At 35.2% G+C, this 21,137-nt stretch overlaps 1 protein-coding gene across 1 annotated transcript in view; it reads right to left on the bottom strand.

Annotated features, from left to right (window-relative positions):
- LOC145676060 (uncharacterized) overlaps positions 1 to 21,137 on the bottom strand; it is a 1,660,834-nt gene that overhangs the window by 54,449 nt on the left and 1,585,248 nt on the right. Inside the window, exons 14-16 of the mRNA XM_081746923.1 lie at positions 13,162 to 13,452; positions 9,747 to 9,995; positions 7,452 to 7,618 (exon numbers count right to left, since the gene is read on the bottom strand). Of these exons, the coding sequence (XP_081603049.1) occupies positions 7,452 to 7,618; positions 9,747 to 9,995; positions 13,162 to 13,452 (707 nt within the window). The remainder of the gene's footprint in view (positions 1 to 7,451; positions 7,619 to 9,746; positions 9,996 to 13,161; positions 13,453 to 21,137) is intronic.

Here is a 21,137-nt window from a genome sequence, read left to right as displayed (position 1 = left end):
GAAACGAGGTAAACCACCCAAATTTATCATAATACATGTTAGGGTCCAGTACTATAATACCAAATATATAAAATGAGCAATTTCTAAAATTTAAGGGATGGGCCAAGGTACCCCTAACAAATTTTAAAGGGGTGCACAAATGTACCTATGTCTTATGATAGGGAATAGACTCCTATACATAACCATATAAACATATAAGGTAATAGGACCTCATCCAAGAGATAAATTGGGTCAAAATGTCAAACACGTGGTACAACGTATTGCTTACGTTTATATTTTGGCAATTTCGTACCCATGAAAGTGGACGATGTGGACCATCCAAATTTATCATAATACATATTAAGGTCCTGTACTATAATACCGAATGCTTAAATCAAAAAAATTCCAAAATTTAAGGGGCGGGCCAAGGTACGTACCTCTCCTAAAATTGAAAGGGATGCACCAATGTACCTATGTCTTATGATAGGAAATGAACACCTATACATTACAATATAACCATATAAGGTAATAGGACCTCATCCAAGGAGATAAATTAGGTCAAAAACCAAACACGTGGTACAACGTATTGCTTACGTTTATATTTTGGCAATTTTGTACCCCTAAAAAGGGAACGAGGTGGACCATCCAAATTTATAGTGATCCATATTAGGGTCCTATACTGTAATACCAAATGTTTAAATTGAACAATTTCCAAAATTAAAGGGGTGGGCCATTGTACCCCTCCCGGGGGTGCAAAATGTACCTATGTCTTATGATAGGAAATGGACCCCTATACATGACCATATAACCATATAAGGTAATAGGACCTCATCCAAGGGAATAAATTAAATCAAAAACCAAACACGTGGTTGTACCTAAATTTGGCAATTTCGTACCCATGAAAGGGAACGAGATGGACCATCCAAATTTATCATGATACATAATGAGGTCCTGTACTATAATACCAAATGCTTAAATTGGAGAATTTCTGAAATTGAAGGGGTGGGCCAAGGTACGTACCTCTCCTAAAATTGAAAGGGATGCACCAATGTACCTATGTCTTATGATAGGAAATGAACACCTATACATTACAATATAACCATATAAGGTAATAGGACCTCATCCAAGGAGATAAATTAGGTCAAAAACCAAACACGTGGTACAACGTATTGCTTACGTTTATATTTTGGCAATTTTGTACCCCTAAAAAGGGAACGAGGTGGACCATCCAAATTTATAGTGATCCATATTAGGGTCCTATACTGTAATACCAAATGTTTAAATTGAACAATTTCCAAAATTAAAGGGGTGGGCCAAAGTACCCCTCCCAAATTTTTAAAGGAGTGCACAAATGTACCTATGTCTTATGATAGGGAATAGACCCCTATACATAACCATATAACCATATAAGGTAATAGAACCTCATCCAAGAGGTTAAATTGGGCCAAAAGACCAAACACGTGGTACAACGTATTGCTTACGTTTATATTTTGACAATTTTGTACCCCTAGAAGGAAACGAGGTGGACCATCCAAATTTATCATAATACATGTTAGGATTCGGTACTATAATACCAAATGTTTAAATTGGTCAATTTCCAAAATTTAAGGGGTGGGCCATGGTACCCCTCCCAAATTTTTCAAGGGGTGCATTAATATACCCATGTCTTATGAAAGGTAATGGACCCTGTATACGCCCATATAACTATATAGGGTAATAACACCTCATCCAAGGGGATAAATTAGGTCAAAAACCCCCGAAATTTGAATTTTTGGCAATTTTTTACCCCTAAAAGGGAATGAGGTGGACCACCCAAATTTATCATAATACATATTAGGGTCCTGTACTATAATACCCAATGTTGAAATTGGGCAATTTCCAAAATTGAAGGGGTGGGCCAAGGTACCCCTTCCAAAAATTTCAAGGGGTGCATTAATATACCCATGTCTTATGATAGGTAATGAACCCCTGTATACGCCCATATAACCATATAGGGTAATAACACCTCATCCAAGGGGATAAATTAGGTCAAAAACCTCCGAAATGTGAATTTTTGGCAATTTTTTTACCCATGAAAGGGAACGACATTGACCCCCAATACTGATAGAGGTACATACTGTGGTCCTAGGCTACCATACCGAATTTTTAGATTTGGCAATTTCCAAAATTTAAGGGGTGGGCCAAGGTACCCCTCCCAAATTTTTCAAGGGGTGCATTAATATACCCATGTCTTATGAAAGGGAATGGACCCCTGTATACGCCCATATAACCATATAGGGTAATAACACCTCATCCAAGGGGATAAATTAGGTCAAAAACCCCCGAAATTTGACTTTTTGGCAATTTTTTACCCATGAAAGGGAACGACATAGACACCCAATACTGATAGAGGTACATACTATGGTCCTAGGCTACCATACCAAATTTTTAGATTTGGCAATTTCCAAAATTTAAGGGGGGTGGTCCTATGTACCCCTGCCAAAATTTAGGGGGTGGGCCATGGTACCCCTGCCAAAATTTAGAGGGGGTGGTCCTATGTACCCCTAGGTCATTGACCCCGGCCAGGGACCATGGGTCCTGAGGCAGGGACCCAGGGGCCAAAAAGTTCGGCAAAGTGCAGCGAATGCTACTAGAAATTTCCACAGAACCTACGAATATTAGCAGAAGAAATACTTAGACCGCATATATTAAGTGTATCTATCTATGGAATACCTTTCATGCAAAGCAGACATGAGCAAGACATGTAAACTGCGGGTAATTGCCTAGGGAGGCCTGCTCTTATAGTAATGTTGTTTGTGAGAGCTGAACGAGAGGCTGATTTTCCATTACATATGTATGCTGTGAAGCAAATGATTCCATACTTTTTTGCAGCATGACATTTCAACTATGCTACATATTGCCTTTATTATTACTCCTCGATGTGCAACATTGATAGTAATGTATTGGAAAAGTTTTTAAAAGGAGAACATGTTGCACGACACAGATGAGGTATATGCAATGCTATTTGGAATGGCATGTTTATTGAAACTACCTTCATGAGGCACGGGAAGAGTCATAGAGAGCTTATTGGTATTACTCTAAACGGAAACATGGTTGCAACTTGGGCACTAAGTCTTCACATTTGCACTCAGCTGCAGAAAAAACATTGAAGAACTACGAAATGATAAAGACCTCCAATTGCTTTTTCTATATCACAAAGAAGAAAGTGAACCCAGAAAGAAAAAGGACAATGAAGACAGAAAAAGAACTCGAGAAAAACTATTTCAGTGCATTGATTCCTGAAATTAACAATATCGTAGCTGGACGAGTTGCAGCTGCATATGTAAACGTTCGTGATGCTGTAGCAATAGGAGAAAAGCAAATGATTGAATTCCAAAAATCATGGCCAGAAGGTTTTCACAGACCCATCTCAATGAAAATCAAAACCATGGCCTCAATGAAAAAAATGCAACCATTGACGGGGTTTCTGTTTATGACGCCGATGTCATATACCAACGTGTGATTGGTTTGTTGTGTCTGTCCTTAAGCATGAACTAGCACCACTTCCAACTGCAATATTTAATGATGATGGCTCTATGAGATTCACATCTAAAGCAGTTTTAAAATGAAGTTTAGCAGTGGAACTCTCTAATCGTGTTCGAGCTCGTCCCAGTGCTTATGTAATAGACGGTTCTGCAATTCTCTGGGCCATCAAATGGAACTGTTTGAGATTTTGTGTAAAAGTATGTAGAATATATCAACGATCGCCTACAAACTGCTGATGTATATCTTGTATTTGATAGATACAATGAGAATAGCATTAAAAGTTGCACACGGCACAACGATGTGTAAAAGTCAGCAGAGAGTATCAACTGAGAATGAATACTGCCCTTCCACCACAAGAAGTTATTCTTACAGTTTCTGAAAACTAGATTCAAGAAATTCAACACATATGCAACTACTTTTGTGAATGTGTGAAGTCTTTCCCTATTCTTCAGAAGTTGATAGTCACTGGGCCTGATATTACCAATATCGATGTAACTCCAGATGGAACATTTCCACTTCCAGGTCTGAGTAATGAAAATGAGGAAGCAGACGTTATTCTTGTTCATCCAGCTATGCTATTTGCTAGAACGTTTGCTTCTGATATCACGGATATTTTCCGATGACAGAAATGTATTTCTTCTCCTCCTCTATCATTATGCTGAAATTGTTGAAGGTAGTTAAGTCTTTATGGAATCTGTGATCAGCCAAAGGACAGCGATTCATATTTTAGCCTCAAAGGAAAAGGCGTTAGATATCGTTAAACATTTGCTAGCAGCTCACGCATTAACAGGATGCGACACTATTGAGAGTATTTATGGAATAGGAAAGAAAAATGCACTTCTCGTTTTAAAAAAAGGGATACAAATTGCAAAATCTAGGAAATCCTGCCGCAGAACTCAACACAGTCATGCAAGAAGCTTCAGAATTTATTATAGCATGCTATGGGCTTGAGCATCAGAAGAACATGGCTCAGATACGGTACTCCGTGTGGGCCAAGAAAGTAGGAAGTTCAAGGATGACATCTTTACATTTAAGATCTATTCACCAACCCAAGAAGTTTTCCTTGAACACAACAAAAGAGCCCCCTTACAATGTGCTATCTGGAAGAATGCAATGCAAAAAAGACCTCCAGATATAAATAATTTCTTGGTTCCAGTTATGCTTAAAGATACTTCAGCTGTAGCTTCAGATGATGTTTTACGAATGTTTCGCTGTTTATGTTCAAAAGAAACGAAGTGGTTTACTGCTAAATGTAGTTGCTCTGCAAACAAGCTAGGATGTACAATGTTCTGTGCATGTGGCAGTAGTGATGAATGTGACAATCCACTCACGAGAACAGTGGAAGACAATTTGGGTGATTCTGATGAAGAAAATGATAGTGAACAAAAATAGTTCATTGTACATGAAACGAATACATAGAAAGTTCTGATAGTGTAATTTTTACATTCTGTGTTTTATTGTTTAACAATAATATTTAAAAAAAAGTCAACTTCATACTTCTGGAAGGAATATGAAATGAAAGGACGCTATCACGTTAAGGTTAATTGCTGTATATGAGATCTTAAACTAGGTTGGTACATTTAACAGTGAGATTTAGATATTTCCATAAAGGTTCTTATTTTTGACCCAATCGCATCACTTAAATTTATGTAGTATTGCTATAGTCTGAACGTACTTTTCTTTTTTCTTCCGTGCGTAAGTATACCCATATTTTTCCTTTACTCCTCCATTCAAAATCCCTAAAAGTAAATAAAGAAATAAAAGTAAACTTTTATTTTGAACCTGGCAACACTGCTGGCAGTTACTGTAATTTTTTTAAAAAAAATTGGGAATGGCTTTAATATTAATAATAATGTTATTCCCTACGTTCGGAATTTGCTTGTTCTAGGATAAATGGTTCCCGAGATATTGAAGGAAATGTCTATGAACAGTAGCGTAGCGTGAATCTAATGAGGACTTTGATGTCAGGAGCCCGTACCTCAATTTGCCCAACAATGACGGAGTGGTACCCGACAGATTCTTGCTTAGCATACTCAAATCAGTAAGATACAGCAAAGGAACTTTGAACGTACGACAATTCAGGTTCAAAAGTAAATAAAATAATAAATGTTAACATTTAGTTTTGAACCTGGCAACACTGCTGGCATATATTGTATTCTTTCAAACTGAAGATGGGGTAATGTTAAGGACATTGATATTCACTTACGTACCCAATTTGTCTGTTCTAGGATAAATGGTTCCCGAAATATTGAAGGAAATATCTAAAAATAGTGGCTAGCATGATCTAATGAGACCCCCAATTTCAGGTGCCCGTACCTCAATTTGCCCAACAATGACAGATTCTTGTTTAGCACACTCAAATCAGTAAGAAACAGAAAAAAAAAACACTTTGGGCGTACGACAATTCCAGGTTCAATGGTCTGGCTACCAGACTAAAAGTGCAAACTTGTCACTGCTCTTCATCTCTTTAACCACAAACTTGTCCTATTGCTCAATTTTTATTACTTTTTATGCAATTTCGTAGACACTGCATAAATCTTATAACTTTGCCGAAACCTTTTTATTAATCCAAAAACTCGATTGAAAATTGTGACCTCTACAGAGGAAAATTGCTGAACTTTCCGAAAACTTTTCAGTGTTAAATACAGTAAAAATCTACTTAGAAATTGGTTTTCGTTTAGTCCATTGCAATTGTCAAAGAAAACCATAATTTCAGTGAAATTGACAGGAGTATCTTTTAGGTAATCGTATAAAATTCGTTCAAACTGTTTCTACTCTCCCTTTTATGGTATACGTATAACGTTTTAGCGTTTTATGTTACATAAAAACATTAACTGTAAACTTACGGAGATAGAATACACACTTCTCCTCCATATACACATGCTCCTCCATAGACATTTTGGGCAAGAAAATATTTTATGCTGTCATCACTGTGGCAAACCATTATTTGTCAAAGGGTATTCGTCCAGACTAATGCCATTTAATAAAAATCATATCTTAATTGCTAATAGACAGCCATACAAAATGCTAGCTATGCTAATACAACAATTCTCTCAAGCCATTTCGGCAACTTTAGGAAAGTAGTTTTGAAAATGTTAAAAAGAAGTGAGTGTGCCATAAAATTGGAGTGATGTCCTTTTGTCCAAACTTAATTCATTGTCAGTATAGTACAGTGGCGTATTTACGATTTTGTTTCGGGAGGGGCTTTGCTAACTTTCGGGGGGGGGGGGGCTTTGCCTGGAAATGTGAAAATTCTGCAAGATATTTCATTTATTTTACTATACTAAGTAAGATTTCGGGGGGCTTAAGCCCGGAAGCCACCCCCCTAAATACGCCACTGGTATAGTATATCATTTGGAAAAGGAGTCACAGTTCCGTTATATTCCATAAATAAATAAATAGTCCTTGTCATCTTTGTCATTCTCCCTCAGTATCCATTTTTGCCCATAAGAAATTTTGTTGGTTACAGGTCTGTCACGCAATCATAATACAATATCAATTTCGAATTTTTTTTTTTTTTTATCTCAAACACAGTGTATCGTTTTAATTACTGTAGCATGTACACATTTTACAAATGTAATATGAAAAAGAATTAGCTCAGATCCCAAAGGTGCTAAGTCATATTTTCATTATCTTTTTCTTGAAATGTCACACTTTTGAACCGGATTCCGTGAGGTCACGGGATAATTTTCTTCCCTGGAAATAGCACAGGAAATAGTATCTTATGTTGTAGCTAACGCATAACTCTATTTTATAGTGCAATACTTATAATATGTGCCATTTCGTTACGCATTGGTTAAGGTAATGAACTAATGCTTATACTGACTTCCGGGTAGTGATCCACCTTAAAAGAATCATCTAGTTTGGTTGTGTATTAAAAACTGTTACTTTACAGGTCCTACACAGTAAATTTTATTTTCATTATATTAAAATTTCTTTGGACCTACCTTACTGAAGCAAGAGGTAAATGTCGCTTGTGTAGGAGTCCACCATCTAAGCAGAATATATCAACAACAAATGTATTTGACGTCACATGGCCTAAATATGGAGCATTCATTAGGGATCCCCAGAGCAATGAATGAGTTTTCATCTGTTGTTGGAATTGGACAACCTTCTGTGAAAATATGATATATATATTTTTATTACATAAATATAATTATATAATAGAATTTTAAAATAATTACTGGTATTCCAGTTTTTCACATTAAATGTTCTTCTAGGACTTTGACACTATTAAATAGATGAATTCTTCAACTATAAGACACTGCTAGACAGTCATATAATTCCTTGACATAACTCTAGTAGAAACGAACATAATGTTTCAGACTGTTTGGCACATGACTTACATATCTGATGATAAACACAACTGGTAAACTTGCTTCCCGATGGGAATGTGTACATGCCAATCAGTAAGTCAATTATGGCAGTATTAAGAACTAGGTACTATACTATACTAGGTACTGTAAGAGAAAGTTATACATTTTCATACCAAGTTTACATATTAAGTAAGATCTATACATAGATAAAGCAATTTTAAATACGAAAGGAAACCGGAGAAGTAATTTGTTCCAGTAACTTTATCTACGTACGTAGAAGTCAAAATGTAGAAAGAATATAGCTGGACTTTTCATTATGTTTACAACACGCTTTTCATTGCTGACATGTTTTCAACTGTAGACCGTAAAGTGAGCCATGACATACCAAGGGCGTATTATTTCAGACGAAATAAAAGCAACAATCAAAGGCACCCGGAGTATCTTCAAAAGGATCTCAGCATCTTTTTTCCTATTACGGTGAAAATGAAAGGTTGAGAACCAGAGCGGTACAGTATCTTCACTTGCAATCAGAAATGAGATAATATTATCCTCACATAAGTCTGTCTACCTTTCTAGAATGTCTGAATTTTGTATAGGAATATCCGTAAATATATGGCATTTCCAATTCCAAGATACACGATTACATACATATTTAAATTCATAATACGTTATAGAATCAGTTACGTGTATTGCCCTATTTTATTCTGCTTCAGTTACAGGGACCTAAGACTTTTTAAAATTTAATGTGCTCTGGAATGACAGAAAAATAGCGCCATCATATTTTGATTTATGCCCCTGCCCCTCGGATTTATGCAAATTTTCTTAGAGACAGCCAGGTCGACAATAATACTTATCTTTACTACAAGCTGTTAAATACACACATAACAAACAGCAGAGTGTTTCAAATGATTAACCATATTAAATGAATATGAATCACTAAGGTACGTATTTACATTACTCATATAAGCTCATGCTGTCTCAAGCTATTCTAAAGAGCAGACAATTCGTAGTGTTTACGTGCTTACAAACAGGGCTGGTTCTACCGTATATGTGCAGCACTTGCATTTGCACTGAGTGGCAAGTTTTGAAGGGCAGCGAAAAGTATACGAAATTTAAAGTACATATTTGTAGTTGAAAGCCTATTCCTGACAGACACACTGTAACTTTGTACATTCTCATCGACGTCCAACTCTTCTTATTAGTAGAGTATTATTATTATTCGATGAATCTTATGTTTTCATTAGTGCTACTATAATTATGATAGGATGATGTACATAAAAAAATGTGTTCTTTCTAAAGAACAGGAGCTGCAGATGATACTATTGCACGTGCCTGAGCCCTCCTTGCTTACAAATATTTGAAGAAAGAGGACAGTGTCCAAGAATTAATCCATTTTCAAAACCCTGAAAGTAAATCCTAACTTTGATACATTCAAGTGTTCACGCTTCATTAGTAAATAAAATAAAATGAAATAAAACAATGAAACAATTTAAATGAGATAACACTCGAAGCCAGAAAAATTAGGAAAGTCTTGGAAGTAACTAGCTTCGTGAGTGAATCAAACAAACCACGTGCCTGCTATGTTTATTAGCTGTAGGTGACAACTGATACGTAGTGGCGAAGAAAACAAAAATTACACTTAGATGAACTTAGAATTTTATAAACAGGTATGAATGGAACCTCTCTTAGCGACGTATGTTAAAAATAAGCCTCCTCAGACAATCAGACTGGTGAGGAGACGTTCCAGAAATTAATATTTTTATTACCAACTTAATAACGGAAACTATGTACTTTCTTAAACTTTGTTAGCTTTGTTACATCTAACCTGAGTTACTGCCCGCAAAAAGTTACATATTTTAAAAGTATATTATAAAGAAACGTTATAATAATACAGACGTTATCTTATTACAAATACTTGATTCTTACCCTCTTATTTACAATAGAATAGTCAAATTCAATAAGTAGAGCCATAATGTGATAAAACGTCTGTGATGATTCCAAAAATTCCTCTACTGCATTTGAATTATTCAAGTAAGCCTGTATTTCTTCTATAACCTCAATGACCCGTTCACCTTCACCAGGGTAGAGGAAAGTTCGATTTTCTAAGTAATTCATCAAAGTTGTTAGAGTGGACATTCCAGTTGTGTTTTGGTACCCTAACATCAGATTTCGAAACTGAAAATAAGAATAGAATAGCATAGTTATTATTAGATCAGAACAATCTTCAATTATGCAAAACTATATCACAAAGCTAAGTTTCAAAATGGAAATCATATTGAACGAAGTTAAATATTTAAATCAACATTTAATTTCGCAGCCAAGTAAAAAAAAAAGCGTTCTTTTCCTCTTCTTGGTATGTAATACCATTTACAATACGATTCTGTGTTTCTGTTGATGGTCTTTAAAATTTGGAATTTTTTTTTTTTTTTTTACACATCCTGTAAATAAAGAGAACGAAATTATATCGCAAAGCTTTAAGAATATACAACTGATATTTAAACGCGAAATTAAATATGTATGTAGTGTGTGGAAAAGGTTTCCATAGTGTTTAACAGGCCCGTATCCAGGGGGGGTCTAGGAGGGCCCGCCCCCCTAAATTTTCGCTGGCCCCACTAAAATTTTCACGGTAGGCTTGCAAATGCACTATAATATGGTGATGTACTATAAATGGTTGGATCGGGCCCCCCTAACTTCATCCGCCCCCCCTACATTTTTGGGCTGGCTATCGGCCTGGTGTTTAATATACGGCAGCTTCATTGATTTTAGCTAATCGAATTATTTTTATCAATAACAGTTTAAGTAAACCGTACCAAGTTTTCCTTTCTCATATATAACCATGAATTGTTTTATTTTATTAAAATGCAGTTCAATTTATTTCTTTATTAGATTTTGAATTAATAAGAGCATAATTTAAGTAGTGTTCTAAGCATGGGACATAAAACTGAAATATTTTATTTTTCATTTATAATATTGAGAATTGTTTTCAACTTTTACATGTTTAAAGAATTTATATCAATGCCGCATTTACAAAAGCTCTCCACTGACATCTATCCTTAGCCAAATGATTTCAGTTTCTACTTTGTATTTCTATTTCTAAACTTTCTTTAAAATGTTAATTCAAGTTTAACTTACAACTTTTCAAACCTTCAACTTGAAGCAGCTTTTACATTGCCACACAACAATATGTATTTTGCTTGTCTCATTTCCTTCTACGTAACAGTCTCACGACAAATCGTTATTTCGAAAGCTCTTGAGTTTCAACGCGTTTTTAATTATTGTAGATATGATTTTTTTCGAGTGTGTTTTGCTAAATCAATAACGCCACTAAAATACGGTCGTTAAGAGTTGGAAACGAGAAAAAGAATTGAATTAATCCTTAGCACTCCTCGTGAATATCAGAACAAAACGCACTTTAAATATTTTAAGTGTGAATGATTTAAAAAAAAGTTTCGGTTTCAGAATGTTAAGAACACTACATTATATTTTAAGTTGATCTACTAAAGTTTGGAAATATTTTCCTCACTTTAATTACAAATTCTGTTAGGTATAAAACACACTACCTCCTGATGCCCTAGATCTGGAGTTCCTTGCAGACTATCAAATTCATAACCACCTGCCGCTCCACTTTCCATCCTATGTTGCACAATAAATCCATCCACAACTAACATGGTCTCTCATTGTCTTCATCAATGGCTAGAGTAGCCCTTAGGCGAGAAGATAGCGTCATTCGTCAAGTAACCTTTCCCTGTGTTATGATCATGCACCTCGCCTTACCTATCATCCTCATCTCTAAAGTATATAAACTTATATAATGACACCTACGTCACATCATGTATTGACTCACTCTATGCTCAATCTTAACGTTCATGTAGGTATATGTCCTGAAATTGTTATATTACTCTTACTCTGCCTGATGTTAAGGCATGCAAAGATCCTTAAGTTTCTGATAATTCTTCTTCTAGCTTAATAAAGAACTCTGAGACCCTCTCAAAATTCTTCACATTCAAAATTCGTTCATTTCAGTTCCCTAAGAGAGGGCGTAACCCTCTAATAAGATTCTAGCCGGATCGGCTAGTCACTTACAAAAATATTTATAAACTTAGATATAGTTTTAGATAAGTTTAGTCATTTTTACGTAGACTCTGTGCATCATTTAGCTATTTTCTGAAGGAGGGGTGTACCCACGGGAGTCTACTAGGTCCAAACCCACCCGTAAAGCTTCCTAACTCAACATACACTTGAACACTTTCTCTATAAAACTATACTTGTTTAATAGGGAAATGATTGAGGTAGCATAAAAAATTAATCTTACACTTCATCGAAACTTTTTCTCTTATAAAAACAATCTAGTTTTATATTTTTATTCTGAAAATATAGATGGAAATGTTTTATAATCATTTATCGTCTTTTCAGGTGCAGAATAACGCCCGTTTAATACTACATAGACAGTGGCGTATTTAGGGGGGTGGCTTCTGGGCTTAAGCCCCCCCCGAAATCTTCCTTAGTATAGTAAAGTAAACGAAATATCTTGCAGAATTTTCACATTTCCAGGCAAAGCCCCCCCGAAAGTTAGCAAAGCCCCTCCCGTAACAAAATCGTAAATACGTCAGTGTACATAGACGTAGGGGCTTGTAGTATTGGACTCACCCCCAAAGCTTCGTTTTTCCCCGAGAATTTCTGGGTGCGCGCCTGTTCTGAAGGGACCTATTGGCAACACTGTGAGCGCGGACGTTGCTTAGAAAGAATTCACCGCGATATTGCAAGATATTCCTGCAGAGTGTTCTTCCATGTAACGAAAAATTTAGAATACATGTCACTGTGCACATATGGTGCACGTTCGATTTATATTAGGACGGCGAATTTTGAGGTATTGACTTGCGTCATTATGAAGTCAGGAAACAATTCAAGTGATGAATTAACATTCTGTAAGAAGGTAGATGATAACATTAACGTGGAGCAACCATAAACGACACAAACTTTAAAGAAACAACAAACATTATTTGAAAGACATATAAAGTGATAACCACGTAACACAAATGGTGACAGAAGTATGTCAGCATCGAATGTGCTTACTTCACAAGTTAAAGAGGGGAAAGTTACGTAATATACAAATTTTTGTATAGCCTATTTGTTTCTAGAGCTGCATAAAACTTTCTTATGTTTCACTTGTAGCGATAACATAAAACTTTTAACCGATGTGATTTCACTCAAGTCTCCAATTATTTAAAAATTGTGTAATGTAAACACTATTATTATTTATTGTGTAATAAATATTTTCACGTATGTTGGTTTGTTCTTCATTATGTCACTAATAACATCAGAGAAATTAACAAGTACTTACATTTTTAAATATATTCTCTAGATATTCCGATTCACAATTTGAAAAGTCAGGTAGCTGCCATTTTGTTCGCTTCGCATCTACTAGAACACAGTCACGAGTGGCGTTTCCTACATAACGTTTTGGACATTCTTCAATAGCTGTTTGTGCTGGAGCAGAAGCCTGCCATACAATGCCAAACAACTCATCCTCTTTGCATAATGGAATCCTGTTCTTTTCCACTACTTCTACTCGAACGCTGATATTGCTCATCGCCATGTTTCCTATCACGTTGCAAGTATACGTAGCTGATGTCTACAAGAAAATAAAGGACAATTTAGAGATTGATAGGATAAATGAGTATCATTTCATATAGTATAACTATAACAGACTCTAAATTCTGGAGACTCAGTATTAAACTATAATAGACTCTAAACTATCGTGACTCAGTATTAAATTATAATAGACTCTACACTATGGTGGCCCAGTATTAAACTATAATAGAGTCTAAACTATGGTGATCCAGTACTAAACTATGATAGATTGTAACTATCATAGATTATAAACTATGGGGACTCAGTATAAAACTATAATAGATTCTAAACTTTAGTGAACCAGTATTAAATTATAATAGACTCTACACTATAGTGACCCAGTATTAAACTATAATAGAGTCTAAACTGTGGTGATCCACTATTAAACTATGATAGATTGTAACTAACACAGATTCTAAACTATGGAGACCTAGTATTAAACTATAATAGAGTCCAAATTATGGTGATCCAGTATTAAACTATGATAGATTGTAACTATTACAGATTCTAAACTATGGGGACCTAGTATTAAATTATAATAGAGTCTAAACTATGGGGACCCAGTATTAAACTATAATAGATTGTAACTATCATAGGCTCTAAATTATGGAAACCTAGTATCAAACTATAATAGACTCTAAACCATTGGTACCCAGTATTAAAGCAGGAAGATCAACTAGTTTCGGTTCCAATCGAGATATAAGAGCGGAAATGAAACATATTCTTTGAGTGATGATAAAATATCAGGAAAATATTTCTTTTTACTTCCTACTGTTTATGCTCTGATTTTTATCAAGAGACAGATAAACAAACTCATAGGGCTATTCTATCAGGCTTTCCATACATATGAATAGCAGTAGCTTGAAACCAGTGATCGAATTAGGTCTGTATGAGCAGTATGACATACCACTAATAAGTTAATATATTCCAAAAAACATACCAATTGTAAAAATTTAAAACATGCTCTATCATATTGAAACAATGCTCAGGGAGCGCCATAACTTGAAACATATCACAAGGAGGCAAGCTCTAGTTTTGCCCCTTCTAGAAAAATATGAAGCTGGGTTTTCTAGGAAAATATGAATCCCTCCACATATCAATTTAAAACTTTAATAAACATTTTTATCACGTCTACGGCGTTTTACTAATGTAAGATAAAGATTACATTTATGCTTCGTCTCACGTGCTTACCACATTTTGTTCAGATGATGGGCCAGCACAGTAGCATCTTAAACTATTTTCAGTTCTTTTGGAAATGGTATTATGGGCTTATCCCATGTTTCACAAGCCAAAGTAAAGGGACAATATTTTACACAAAGTAAAGTCTTAAGAAATCATAAGAAATCATAATATTAGACATTTTACTGAAATATGCCGTTAACTTTTTCTGTTTGGTCAAATTATCCCATGCTTCAATTATGCAATAACGTTCGTGTCGTATCATAGAAAGTAAGAACGTTTTGCCTTGAAGTGCAACATTGTTTGAACGGCGAGGAACTTAAAAATGGGAGCAGTTGCCCCCCATCCCACACAAATTACGGCACTGTATTTAAGAGTATGCTAATTCATTTTGTCATATCTGTCTATCATTTTTCTTTCTTGCTTGCTTCGTTGAATTGCATTGATGCGTTCAGCTTTCAGTAAATTTACGGGATTGTATTCATCATCATCCTTTATATATATATATATATATATATATATATATATATATATATATATATATATATATATATATATATATATATATATATATAAACGGAACATGGCCTTTGATACGTCACTTAACGTTATGCGTCTGTTTTAAACATTTAATGCGAGATGACACATATGATGCTACAATTTACGCATGATATCAATAAATAGATACATAAAATGCGTATTAATTTTGATGCAGATGAAACAAGCATAGTAGTAAAAAATCCTCTTTTTATATTGATTTCTATCTGTCCTAGAAATTTTAATTGCTTAGTAGTATTGTCCCTGTTCAAGACTGGTCATTACTTGTTATTTAGACAATATTTATAACATTTCTATTATACTCAATGAATTTATTTAAAACTTTCTGCATAACTTCAGAACCTGCACACCATAATAATTAAGACGCTTATACATCATATCAAGGTCTATTACAATTCCAATCATGAACCCAATTGGATAAGTTTAATGTATGATTTTATATTTTTGAATAAACATGACTCAAAATTTGACCGCCCTTAACTCGGGGACTGATAGCATATATAACATAATATTTCACATGGTTATGTAGCAGAAGAAGGTTGATAATCATGCCAAGTTTGATCCCGATCAGATGAGCTTGCTGTGTAACTTTCTGTCCTCGAAAATGTGATTCAGAATTTTACCACTTACAATACGAGAACTGAAACTCTACACAACGAAATGATTCACACGTTTATATAGCAATTCAAGACCTACCATCAAACCAATATGATCTTGATCGGATTAGTAAGGTTTAATTTGTACGATATGTAGTATTCTTCATTTTTTAAAGAGGAAAATCAAACAAAGATGGGCAATAGAAAGTAATAATTAGTTAACAATTTCTCAAGAAGCATAAATGAGACCAATGTTTTTTTCGGGCAAGACTAGATTTGCGTTTTCAGATTTGCCAATCACAGTCCTAAAGAGTCCTTTAGCAAATAGTGTTTCAGTGCAACCCCTTCAAAATTTTATTCCTCTTCCGTCCCCTCGACATTTTTTTTTTATCCGAAACCCTCCCCAACATAGGTCTATGTATATGAGCATACTGGTAGTAATTTATTTCAAATTAGACCATTGCTTGGGTGTCTAGTAAATAAAAGCTATTGGCCATTAGTATACTATATAATCAGTCAATTTCAACCATCGTATTTTGCATATTACTCAAAGATCTAAAAGTACATTCATACTTTATTTGGAATTTAGCCAAAACGATTAGGACTATGAGTAAAGAGAACATCACTTCGATTATAATTTTTACTGGCTGGGAAATCAGTTACGATTGTTAAGCACAAAATAGTGATAAACCTTAATAATAATAATAATAATAATAATAATAATAATAATAATAATAATAATAATAATAATAATAATAATAATAATAATAATAATAATAATCCTGAATATGCCATACTTACCTAATTTAGTAACTTTAGACATCTTAGTTTAAAATGCTTTCTTTTGTAATCATTTGAGCAACCATGTGGGAGGCGGCACGACGTTTTTTTGCCCCTTCTCATTTCAGTACCCTCCCAGCAGACAACGACAACGTTACTGACAAACAGAGACAACGTTACGTAATTTCTGATAAGCAGGGCAGACAAAATGAATAAGAAATATATTTATATCACCCTCTCCCCCTTCATGATTGGAATATCACGTAGCATTTTTAATTCTACCGAAGATAACCCTGTGCGGTTAGGGGTAGGTAACTAAAGAGATACCTAATACATAGCTCCCCTTGATTGTAATATTACCGCTTCTTTATTTGTTCGAGCTCCTACACAACCAAGGGTGATAAAAAGAATAAGAAAAGTGTCTATTGATTCTAGTGGCTGATCCAGCACGGATTCCTGAGGGGGGGGGAAGTGAAGGATTCTTTTGATGATGTGAAGCTGTCACAAATTACCACTTAACTAAACTAAACATAATAGTGTGGTTAACCGGAACCCAGTCAGTTCAAATTGATGTAAAAGTTTAATTTTTTACTTCATATTAAAGTTTTGGTTTCAAATGGGAATTTCAGTCCGAGTGGTCAATGATCAAATCTCGGGGGGCTTTTCGGTCTAGAGGCTAAGACCCCCTTATGGGAAAAGGCAAAAATATTAAAATTCTTAAAACTTTCGAAGTTTTCGTCTATTTTAAAGGAATTTTTGGCTTCATATTCAAGTGTTTGTTCCAAATGACAATTCCAGTCCGAGTAGACAATGATCGAATCTCGGGGGACTCTGCAATGTAGGAAAAATAGTGACGTCTATATCATGATCCTGTTGGTGACATCACGAGTCATGACGTGAATATAGCACAAAGTAAACGCTAAATGCTGTCGGCTCTCGTTCCTGAGGGAGCTAGCGCAGCATGCTAGTAAGAAAGATTGGTTTTGGCGTGGGTTAAAACCCTTCCTAAGGAGAATTATTTTTACTATTTTTAAAAAAGTTTATAACACTTCTTTCGTTAAAAAAAGATTTAAAATAATATTCAAAAAGTGATTTAACAATTATTTAAAAAAATTCATTAAACTTCTTTCATTAAAATAAGTTTGCCCTTGTACTATACAGATCCATAGTAAAGTTAGTAGTAAAAATAGTAGTAGTACGAACGGGTTACAATGCGATTCAGCATTCATTTGTTTCCGTGCGATGTTGCCAAACGTAACTCGCTTACAATGCTTTCTGGCTAGGCCTTAGTGTGTTTCGAAAATATGCTTGTGTTCGGGATGAAGTTCCAAGGTTCAGTATTGACTAGGAGTTTTTGCTATTAATATCCCTTCTAACAATATTGGCAGTGGACAAAAGTTGGACCGTGTTGAAGCTTTTTGCTCCTAATTTAGTTATTTTACTTTATTATTTAACGAATATATTGAAAATATATTTGTCAGCAGGCAGGTACGCAGGAATTTATTTCGAGAGGGGTCCAAAGTTATCTGGGGGGTCCGACTTCAATATTAGGATAAATTATAATATTTTTTAAAAGATAACCCCCAAAATTAGTTTAAATTTACAGAAAAGTTGGGATTTCAGAGGGGGTCCGGACCCCCTGAACCCACCCCTAAATGCGTCCTTATTTGTCAGTAATGTTTCCTCATTTTGAAACCCTCAGAAACTTCGAATATATAAGGAAAACGAGTTATTTTCGATAAAGTATCACTTCAAGGAGACGCGATATTTTTTTAGTGCACATGGTGGTACCCCAACTTAACCAGGACAAGAATTTCTTTACTTTGGTTCTCTGCCAATGCGTTCTATCGAAAGGTTAGGTTTGTAATATATACTCCTAAGAACAAACGTGTTTGCCAGAGAACCGTGATACTGAACAGAGCTCCACAGAAATGCATGCTGAACTTTCGTTTATAGCTACCCTTTGGTTTTTTTTGCCGTCAAGGTCAATCGAGTGATGATTCAGTTCAGTCCCTGTTCTTAAGCTGTGTTTTTATTACTTCGAACAGTTTTGACGTGTGTTTTCCAACCACCATATGAACAGACAATCAGGGCAAATCATAGCATACAATAAATTTAAGCAAGTATATTTGTCCCGAAATTATTACACACATTACCCAAAGACACTTAATATATGAATCCATACATTTATTTATATAGGTAAAGCAAAGAGTGGAAATTACCTATCGAAAGAATAAATTAACAGCACGATCATAATGAAAAGCATGCCTCGTTATATAACAGACTTCTTTCGCGTAAGAAATCGAAACTCAGTTGGTCAGAGCAACTAGTCTGTACGAATTAGGTTGTTAGTTCGAGCCTAATAGGAGTAAGAGTTTTTATTACTATTGTTTTTCTCTTTTTTATGTGAGGTGAAATAAAATTGTAACATCGCGACATCAAATGTATTTGGTTAGGTAACTTTGTCTTAGCTAAACTTTAAGTATCAGTAACCGTCGAAATTATTTCACTAACAGATCAGTTACTGAACATTTCAAACACCAGTGTCATAACATGAAGGTTAACCTCACGTCCGCAGCCCTTAGTTATGCGTCCATACTTTCAAGGTCGGACCTTGGGCCGGGCAACCCGGGCGACTTCCCGGGGCGCCAGAGTCAGAGGGACGCCAAAGCGTGCCTCAAAAAGTAAATTTTATAATGTGTTTCCTACTGACTTTTTTGGTTTATATTCTTTGTAAAGTAGCGGCAATTACATAATCTTTTTCCATTTCACCATGGAAGAAGAGAGTTTCATAGCACTAAGGGGACTGTATCGACAAATGGAGAGATGGCATGTAGAATAAAGAGTGGAGGGGGAGTAAGTATTGTTTGTTTGTTTGCTTGAGTTTAGCGTTCCACGGTTATGCCTTAATGGCCAAAGGAAATGTGGATACTGATTATAGTGAAATCCGAACCACGTTTATCGTTCAACAGTAACCCACCGGGAATTGGACCCGGGACCACAGAAGGCAGGCGTGCTAGCCACTAGACCAAGCTGGGGGGAGGGGGGCGGTGTTCGTATTGTTTATAGCAAGCCATATTCTTTGTGAAGTTTTCCTAGGTAATGAATGTCTTTTTGAAAAATGGGTTTAAACTATTAAAAATACTAGGATAAAATGTAAAATATAGGCTTATACTAGGGGGGAGGGCGGCATAAAGTCACTTTGCCCAGGTCAAAATTTGGCCTGGTCCGTCCCTGCGTACTTTCTATATATTTTTTGGCTTTGCAGCTTGTGCGGTCCCCACGCCACAGGGTTGTGGGGAGGCTATTTACGCCAATGCTTCGAACGTAATTCAATAATTGTTTCAGAAATTCTACCGTCAGCGTGGAAACGGGAATATATATTTTTCTAATAGTCCCATAGAACTTTCACCCAGAACACCAGATGCAATATTTCAGAATGGGCTCTGGCTAAGTATAAGGAGGATTTGATATTTCCTAAGTAAGTTACTTTCAGAAAGTTTGATATTTCTTTAACGGTGTTGTAAATGAACATACTCATTGTTATTAGCCAGATACCAAACCATCCTGGACAAATCCCTCTAGAGCAACGATCGGCAAAAGTTTATTCTGGCTAATTTTATAAGCGACTCAAGGGTGAAACACTTGTTAACGAAAGCAATGCTGTGCATACACTGCCATGCTTCTGACAAAATATAAAGTGTTTTATAATCTTTACACACGTTTCCTATTCTTTTTGTCACCCTTGGTTGTGTAGGGCGCCTTCGAACAAATAAAGAAGCGGTAATATTACAGCCAAAGGGCGCTATATATATATTACGTATTTCTTTTGTTACCTAATCATAACCGCCTAGAATCATCTTCGGTAGAATAAAAGATGCTACGTGATATTCCACTCACGGAGGAAAGGATGCTCTAAATATATTTCTTATTCATTTTGTCTGCCCTGCTTGTCAGAAATTAAATAATTTCTTTTGGGAGGGTGCTGAAAATAGAGGGGCAAAATAAAACGTCGTGCCCCTCATACAGTTTAAATTTTGTTACGTGGTTGCTCAAATTATTACAAAAGAAAGCACTTTAAACTAAGATGTCTAAGGTTACTACATTATGTAAGGGTGGCATATTCAGGAATAATAATATTAACTATTATTATTATTATTATTATTATTATTATTATTATTATTATTATTATTATTATTATTATTATTATTATTATTATTATTATTATTATTATTATTATATGAATGTCTTTGGAGAGACGAAATTATGTGACACGAATCTTTTCATGTAGAGCTTTAAGATGAGTGGTCAAAGGGGAGGAAAGAAAAGGGTTTTTCTCTCTGACTCTCTAACGTAAAGATAAGAAGCGTCATCAATCTAAAATTGGTTGCTTTTACGTAGAATATCAGTTATTTCAGTTTTGTTCCTTCGGGCTACTTACCTCATGTGCTAAATTCAAAACAATTTCAATTCAAGACAAATACACTGTAAAACTTTTCCGTAATTAAACATCTAGGGAAAATTAAACATTTAATAGGGAAATCTGGTATCAAAGTGTCCAAAAAGTAGATAG

Source organism: Thermobia domestica, chromosome 18, assembly GCF_964235325.1.
Source record: "Thermobia domestica chromosome 18, izTheDome1.hap1.1, whole genome shotgun sequence".
NCBI lineage: Eukaryota > Metazoa > Arthropoda > Insecta > Zygentoma > Lepismatidae > Thermobia > Thermobia domestica.
The sequence above is the reverse complement of the archived record's forward strand: the minus strand, read 5'-3'. Positions and strand labels throughout refer to the sequence as shown.